At 35.4% G+C, this 9,459-nt stretch overlaps 1 protein-coding gene across 1 annotated transcript in view; it reads right to left on the bottom strand.

Annotated features, from left to right (window-relative positions):
- The window catches only part of GPM6A (glycoprotein M6A), a 124,741-nt gene extending 121,452 nt beyond the window's left edge, over positions 1 to 3,289 (bottom strand). Inside the window, exon 1 of the mRNA XM_026846691.1 lies at positions 2,715 to 3,289. Coding sequence (XP_026702492.1) covers positions 2,715 to 2,751 — 37 coding nt within the window. The 5' untranslated portion in view covers positions 2,752 to 3,289. The remainder of the gene's footprint in view (positions 1 to 2,714) is intronic.
- Between the last annotated feature and the right edge of the window lie 6,170 nt (positions 3,290 to 9,459).

Below are 9,459 nucleotides of genomic sequence, written 5' to 3'. Positions count from 1 at the left end.
TTCAGAAAACATATCTGCCTGCTGACAATTTTCCCAGATACAACCATAAACAAATCCTAACTGTTAAACACTAGAATGCACAGATACTGTGTAAGGAGGAAGATCACTATTTGGAACAACTATAGTCAGAATTATGTTTGTATTTATCAATATTTTATTGCATAAAATTATCTAAACTAACAAGACTTCAAATCTGCAAGCATCATATTCGAGCTTTCAGCATATTTATGAAATGCATCGTATTTGTGAAATGCATCAAAGTATTCCCTTCCATCATGGCTGCTAGGAAGACGTAATGCTGTTCAGTGGGAGGTTCAAAGCATCTGCTGTGAAGAGCACAGGAGTTGATAATCAGTGACAATTTATACTCCCATTGATTTTGTAGAAAGCAGAGGAGAAAGAAAGAAAGAAAGAAAGAAACAGTTTCATTCAAGATGTCAGGAGGATGAAAATTAGAATATATGAATTACAATTAAAGTTGCTGGGACACCACAGTTAGAAAAACTAGTCCAGATGACCTCAAACTATACTACGGATATCAGTTAAACACATAATAGATAAATCACACTAAATGAAAGCAAAAAACCCAGAAACTATGAAAGAGAAGTATCATCATACTAATAACAGTCAGTATTTTTGAAGTCCAAAGTGCAAACCTTAGAGATCCATAATTTCATAATAATCCCTATACTTCATTCCAATATCTGCATTCAGGCATCCACAAAGATTCAAAAAAGAAATTTTTCATTTTCCTCCTTAATTGTTAGTTTTCTTTTCACTCTAAATACATTTTATAAGTTGTCATAATCCAAAGTGGGAACATGACAGGCTGACACGACAGGTTCACAAGTAGGGCCACAGCAACTAAGCAACATCCCCTTCCACACCAAGGAAAAATACATGTAATTTGTGAGCTCTTAACATTCTTCTGTCACTGTCTGTGATGACAGCTGGGTACCACTAAAGGGGAAAAAAGCTGAACACATGGCATTGTAAATGGGGGGTGGGGGGTAAGTAGTGTTAGCTGTTGTAATCACACTATTAATCACACCATTTTGAGTGGCTATTGGTCATTCAAGTCCTTATCATATGAACAATGAGGACAGTTTATCAATAACATGTTCTCTTAATATACTAAATTAGTCACTGTTTTCTGATTTTTTTTCCTCTGATTTTGAATTTCACACTGTTTCTTCAGGCAATCTCATTCAGTAACAATGAAGTATTTTGATTCAGTGATCAAACAGCTCAAATCATTGTTTCCAGAAGGGAAAAAAAAAAAAAAAGCATTTCAGACTCAACCCCCCCAACATGTAAATATAAAGCACTCTAAATAATTTGAGCCATACAATAAAAGTATTGATTTTACCTTCAGAAAACAAAACAAAACAGCTGGACTGTCTTGTACTTCCCATTATTTCTGCCATTTGCAAATAATAAAATTCAACTGAAGAAACTGCTGAAATCAACCAGATACTAATCTGTGTATCTATAAACAGAAGTACGTACGTATACATACAGAGGGGGACATATATCCTCTTTTAGCGTTCTCATGACTGTCTACTGTGCATCTAGATCAAGTCAAAATCATAAACAATTCAGAGCTGTATTCTGTCTAAATGGGTCACTTATAATGACAAAGCATGACATTTACATGTAGAAAGCAGATTGATCAGGGAGTGGAAAATCGGAATATGGCCTCAGCGCAGAAAAAAATGGCTTTTTATAATAAATAATTTGGCAAGTTCCTAAATCCTCCTCAAACATGGAATTGAATTCAAAATAAATGCAAAATGAAAAGTATACATGGTTTTACACAGCAAATATTCACTAGAATTACCCTCTGTGCTTGCATTAAATAAAATGAAAAAACCTCGGTTCCTTTGACTACTGTAACGTTGCTTGTACAGAATAAAACAAGTGAAAAGGCAAAACCCACTGTATTTCTCAGAATCACAAATTAATAAACAGTCTGCAATAATTTTTAATTGCACCTTTAAGTGTTAACACATCCCATAATGTTGTTATTTTTAACCTGACCAGCAACAGTGGAACAGAAATGCTCTGAACATGCTGTATACATCTCGCTAAAGCCATTTCAGCTGCAATGTGCAAAATTCATTTCAGTAAGACACAAATCTGTGCAATGCAAATATTAGAACTATAGCAAGTCTGCTTCAACACATTGTAAAACAAAAGTGGAAAAAAGGCAGGAGGAAAATTTCAATACTGCCTGAATGTTTACAAAATATACACCACGTCTTTGTTCAGCCTGGACTATCATTCAAGGTGTAAATATTGGCTACATTGTTAGATATCCAACCACAACCAGCTCCAAATATTGTGCAAGTAGCTCACTCTTAGTTCACACTAGACTCCCTTGACCCAGCTAGACAAGCGTGAAAACATGAAATAAATGAAGGTTAACAAAGACCGGGCTGGGAAGCAGGCTGCATTAAATGCTTGCAGTATTATTAGCATAGATGTAAAATTCACTATTTAGATTCTTTTAATACTAGATATCAGACAACAGTCACTATTATTAATACTAGGTGATATTGCAGAGACACAAATGATGTAAAAGGTATGGAAAGAATATTTCCCCATCTGCCACATAAGGATATCCACTAACCTTACAGCATGCTGCTAAAGCAAATAAGGAACTGCAAAAATAATTATCTCCTTGCAGAGAGAAAGCAATTTTATTACAATACCTTTCTGTGTTTGTCCCTCTTCCATATTCTCTTCCATGGCTACCTTTCTTCACTGGAAACAGCTACAGAGAATTAATCAAAAGCTTCAGTCAGATGTAGGAAAAAGTGTGGATTTTTTTTTCCCTGGGAAGCTCCAACAGCAGAGGCTTAGGCAAGTCCTCAGAGCTTAGCTAAGGCTCCCTCACTCTCCTTGTTTGCTTGGAGACAGGCTGTCAAGTGTAATTTCATTCAAATTACTCTTCCGTGAAGATTATCAATTTTTCTTCTCAAAGCTGCCCATTGTGTACCACTGTAAGCAGGTATTCAAATGAAGAGCCTGTGAATTTTGGGGGGAAATTTGGTCTGCACCCTTATGGCAATCACATCGATTCATAAGCCTCACTTTGCATATAAAAATGGAGAAAAGAAATTGAGGTTTGTATTGAAATTTGTGTTTTAAATTGGAAACAGGCTGTACTGAAAACAGATGGAGGGGTGTCCTCCTAACACGAAGCAGACCACCAACCCATAATTCCCCCTATTTGCTACTGAAGTGGGAAAGCCCAGATGCCTGTGGGTTCTTTATGCTGTATTACTTGTCTTTCTCTCTCTCTCCCCCCCTCCGCCTGCCTCTCCCCCTCCTCCTGTATCAGCACATTTAAGAATAATATGACTCTTCATTTCCCTCCTTCTCATATATATCTATATCATCTGGAACTAACAACAAATACACACTATTACCCTTATATTTTAGAAAATATAATCGTACCATTTTGTATGCGATTATGCACTTCCACACACATACAAGCACAATTTAATACATGACATTAATCACTGAAAATTTTATGCACCCTATAAATTATCTGTCAGTGTCAGAGTAAACAGGATTTTAGAGTCATTTCAGATATTTCAAACAATGTTTGCATCAATTCTTTTTCTGATTGCTAATATCCAAAAATAGGTGTACACTTCAAATCCCTATTAAAAAAACAGACCTTCCTAAAATGGTGAAGCACCACATGTGGTTACGTATGTGAGGAAATATGTACAAACACACATACTATTATGAATTTACTCAGGAAAAACATAGGTTAAATACACTATGAGGGCATCTACTCATTTGGGAAGCTCTGCAGTCTGATTTGGAATGCAAATTGGAAGCTGCAGTCTAGCAATAAATTAGCATTTTTGTACTTTAGTCTACAGAGTAATGTAGCATCATTTTAAGACTTTCATTATTTCACCAGAAGTGCAATTAGAACGTAAGTCAAATTTTTCTTTACAGTTTTCACTTCTCATCCTTCTGGGGAAAAAATGACTCTAACTTACCCAAAAATAAAAACTGCTATGGCTAAAAAATCATATTTACATATAAATGATAAATAGCTCATCCATTTACTTTATAAACAGAGTGACCTAGTACTGCCTTCTAAGTCACAAGAAAAAAAAGTTGTGGGTTTTGGTTATGTTTTTGTTTGGGTTTTTTTGGTTTGGTTTGTTTGGGGTTTTTTCATGCTGTTTCTATATAAATGTTCAAAACTGGATCATACTAGAATAATTTTAATATGTGAAGTTAATTTTATATATATAAGTAAATGAATGTGTATCTGTTTAGTTACCCAAAGCATTTCTTACCCCTTTATCCTTTTTAATTCACCTTTCTAGGGCTCTGTTTTGTGGAACAGTTCAAGAACAACTATCAGGTTTAGTTCTCAGATCTAACTGGTCATTTCAAAATCAGCACACTAAGACTGCCTATACTCATGCAAGTGCTGTGACATCATAGCATCTATTTGTCTTCCATCTTTCTAGGAATTATTCTTTCAGACTTTTTTTAAAAGATCATATTTCCTTTAAAACAGAAGATCTGTGTAAGTCTCGCCTATACAGCTATACGTTCTTTTCAAAGTATTTTCTTACATAAGCATTAATACATCCTCATATTTAGAAAAGTGTCTGGTGAATATTTTACTTAGGGTGGCAACTGCTTCTAAGCTTTGTTTCTTGATAGCACCAAATAGTTGAGATAACCAACCTCTTTAACAGTGATGCTTGCAACAAAGGAATCTATAGGTTGCTTTGAAACCAAATGACCTTGTTCCTTGAAACAATCGTAAAAACTTTTAAATATAAAAAAAAAAAAAAAAAAAAAAAGGCTGAAAGAGATAACTGGGAGATGATACAATAAAGATTGTGCTGTCATGAGTTACATAGAGAAGGTGAATAAGAAACAACATGTTCCATAAAGGGAGAAGGCTGCAAGGAAATTAGGCTCAGAAGAAAGAGAGGCATAGGACACACCTTGTAGTTAGTCTGTGTAACTTGTTCTTTTGGGTTTTCCCCCATCTACAAGGGGAATCTGAATCACAAAGATTCCTGGACATGAAGATGCACATCTGGATCAGGGGATCCATGAGCTGCAATATTGGAGAGTAGAGGAATATTTTGTATATTTTGTGGGAAAGTTTGGAGTTTTTTTTCCTTATGCTGCTTCCAAGACAGTCTACTTTTGGACACAAACACATGAGATGCTGCTGGGCTGAGTGAATCCTTGATCTAGTCCCCACTATGGTCATTTGCACATCAGGTTCACACACACCTCAGTTTTAATGAGAGTTTTTACCTTCCTAAAAAGTCTACACTCACATGTCAAAGGTTAAGATGAAATCACAGTAACTGGTAAAGCAAAGTATAGCATTGCCAAACAATAGTTCTGAGCTTTCCCCTTACCCCTTGCAGTAATCTATTTCTCTGTGTCGATATTTCTCATTTTAAACATACTCCTCCAAACTACCCAAGTGTTGAAGCTCCTTCTCAAGAGTGCTGTGATTAGTTTCAGGTGCTATTACCTGGCCATCCAGTCACAGCTTGTGTGTGAGTACATGTGAGAGAGACTGTGAAAGATTGTCAGTTTCCTTCAGTTTTAGTTGTATTTTATTACCATGTTGATGCTGCAGCAGCAATCTGCCTCCTAGATGTTTCTTTAAAAACTGTTCCAAGGACCTTCAAGGTGAAGTTATCAGTAGGTGTTAATCCCAAAATCAAACAGAAAAAGCTCTGCAAGCATTAAGAGTAACAAACAAAACCAGAAAATGTCAACTTTATGTGATTTTCTAAGCAGCAACAGTTGGGACTTACTTTCATCAGCATACTGTGAAACATGTTTACCACCGGTGACATACAAGCTACTTTAAAGCCACACCAGAAACCACTGCTAACTTTCTCTTTCTGGGCACACTAGGAAACTGTTTTAGTAGGAACTACATATGACTGTCTAAAATTCCCTCTTATAGTAAAATTAGATTATTGGTGCAAGTGATCATTGGACAACCATGCCAATTGTAAAATGCAAGGCAAGACAGAACAGCCAACTGTATAATGAGACTAAATAAACAGTTAATCAAGAGAATAATTGGAAGCTGATGACATTAACAGATCCCTTGGTATCCATTATGATATTATGAAATGTAGTTGAGCACTTACAGCTTTAAACAGCATGACAAGACACCTGACTTTTACTCCCAGTTTTGTATGGCCTTCAAATCAGTTTACCACTCCATCCTTCAATCCTATTGATTTTTAGCTACATAATAATCATAATGTTGTGGTGCAATGATGTCCTGATCAACACACGAAAACATAATTTGAAAGCACAATGTTATTTATGTTGATAATACTACCTCAATATCTGAGCAAGAAAAATCAAAAGCCAGCTCGAATTACCTCAGCTATGTTGCATCACTTTGCTTATGACTGCATAAACAAGTTGTGATGCATCTGGGGTGTGAAGCAATACCCATTCTTTGTGTTTCAGGGTAATTCACTTTGGACTAATGCCAGTCAGGCCCCACAGATTGACTGCCCTTTAGGGGTTGGGGTGGCATAAGGTGCATTCCTGGAAAGCATGTTCTGGTTTCATGATATGAAAAACAGTTTGTGTTCTTAGAGAATATTCTGTGATATAAGCCATACTACAGCAGGTGGGGAAAACTGGGACATAGACTTTAAAAGCTTACTCCTGAACGCATTAGAACACTAATGCGGTAAATATTACATGAAAATTAGGCAGCATATTATGGAAAACTGTGAAAGGCTCACAGAAAAATTAGAATTGGATGATTAAATTTGATATTTAGAGTGCACCACAATTAAAATTTATAGTTTATATTCAAAATATAAACATAACCATAAAACAATGGCAAAATGTATTTCATCTTTGGAATATCCCAGAGTAAGGTTAGAAGCATTAAGAAGCTTTAAGACTCCCAAAATGTGTTTAATTGCCTGTTCTGGGATGTGCATCTTATTTACAACTTCACAAGATACTTATCAAAATAAACAAACAGCACAGAGTTTAACTCATGCCAGATATTCACACAAGCATCCAGAAAAAGGAGAAATGCTTATCAATATGAAAAATCAGCAGAATTAGTGGGGAAATGGTATGTTAAGGGAGCAAAGAAGGAAGGAGAAGGTAAAATGTAACAGTGGTAAAATATTGTTGCACATCCCAATGGTGGGACTATGTATAGTTCTACTAATTCCCCATAATTATTACATTCTTCTAGAGAAACAAAGTACCAGTTTAAAACAGGCAGTTATCAAAGAAACAGCAAGATGGTCATATAACCTAAAGACATTTCATAACAGGCCTTCACCCAATACTAGTCTATTACTAAATTTTTTCATTCTCACTAATAATATCAGTTATTGTTTGATAAACAGAAAAAAATAAAAAAAATAAGATATATACAAACACAGAATACCAAAAAAGAGGTTTGAGAGATTATTACAATCCTATTAGAGCTCAAGTTTGGATGTTACACTGGACAGAAGTATAATGAACATCCTTTCTTTAATGACTTTAATTTATTCTCATTTATTTCTACATCCTTCTATAATGTAACACTTCTAGCAACAGGGATTTTTTTGAAGACGAGAGTGTGAAGGGGACCTCCTTGCATATAGCCTCATATTCTATACTGATAACCACTAACGACATTGTGTTCTGAAAATTAACCCCTTTGCAAAATTCTCATCTGTTTAAAAGAATTTCTTCACTGACAAATTTTCACCACTGCATATGATATCCAGCCTTACAGCACAACAGATAAGAATTATTTTCTCTCAGTACTCAAATATGCTGTATCAATCAAGAGGAGAAAGATAATAAAACCTTGATTAATAGGACCTCTGATTCAGAACTCCAATCTTAATATACTTCCAGACTACTATCTGTAACTATTGTGTTATCTATAATTTAAAACCTTCAGTCTGACTGGATATGTTTCATGATTATTATCAGTAAAGCTTTACTTTTGAAAGTAAGTAAAATTTTCAAGATTAAAAAGAGTTAACACTTCCAGTACTATCCCCTAAAATTCTGAAGAACTTGAATCATTATGGTAACTAAAAATAAAAAAAAAAAGTCTTTAACAGGCCAAGTATGAATTAATACCTCTGGGGACAAAAGTAGTTGGCCACATATTCATAGGATACTGTTACTCATCCAGTAAGCTTTAACTCTGAAAAGATGCTGACAGTGAATGGAATAATGGAGGACTGCCAGCTGAACATGAATGCCAGACAGTTAAATTCGGGGACATTCCCATTACCACATTTATACATAAGGGATTCTAACTTTTATAGCTAGATTCTCCACATGGACACTAAGTGTCAACTCTAAGCCTGTGAGCATATTTAAAGCCCAGTGGCAGGTGGCTGTTCACATCACCTTTCAGTACTGGAGGCCATGCCATAAGCACAGCACTGTGATCATCCCATAGAGTTCTTTTCCCCCTAAATAGTGTTGTGGATAGTGGATGTACTGGTAAATACCCATACTGATGTCTATTGGATGTACAGATAAAAAAAGAACATTTCATGGGGTAGCATACACACACAGAGTTCTAGATGATCCTGCTTTTATCAGGGGACTTGGATTACATTGTCTCTGGGGGACTTCTCCAACCCCAACCACACTGTGATTGTAGTCTAAGATTACCTACCAGTATAACTATTATTGAAATATGCCATATAGTTTTTGGTGCCATCAATGCAAAGATGAAGCTGAAAACTGGAGGTACTTCAAAAAATGGCTATAGACATGATTAAGGAAAATATCTGTTCAATTTAAAAACTCAGAGTGATTAGTCTGGTAAATTTAACAAAAAAAAAAGTTAAGGAGCATCTATATTACATCAAAGTATCTACAAGAAAACAAATCTCTGAAATTTGTTCAAGTCAATATTGCTGGAATTTAAAACTGGACAAATTCAGAACAGAAATTATATTAAAATTTTTCTTCAAAACACTAGAGAAATTTGGCAAGATTGAATTCTTGAATACACATCCAAAAAAATCAAGATCTGATATTTTCCTAGTTATACTTTAGTTTAATTAGGTCACAGGAATTCTGATTAATTCCTGCATTATGCTGGAGTTTGGACTGAGTGACCACATTAGTCCCTTCTGATTTCTTAATCACTTCATTAAAGCTGTAATTATGTTTGCTGAGAGATCTCATATCTTAATGTGCTCTGAGATTCCCTTGACTTCTGTGGTCTTCGTACACTCAAGTGTTCAAATAGCTTCAAAATTTAGAGGTCTGATATATGTAAGGCTACAGCCAACATACTTGCTTTTTCTTCCCTTACCACCAGTCTTTTGGAGGAAGTTGCTGACACTTTGTGATTAAGATGTTACTTGCCCCACATGCAACAAAAGTATGTGTATCTCCCTATGTATCTCTTCCGTTAGTGGTATC

The sequence above is a fragment of the Athene cunicularia genome (genome assembly GCF_003259725.1).
Source record: "Athene cunicularia isolate RWA chromosome 4 unlocalized genomic scaffold, athCun1 chr4_part1, whole genome shotgun sequence".
Lineage (NCBI taxonomy): Eukaryota > Metazoa > Chordata > Aves > Strigiformes > Strigidae > Athene > Athene cunicularia.
Note: the sequence above shows the minus strand (reverse complement) of the source record. Positions and strands in the feature narration are given on the sequence as shown.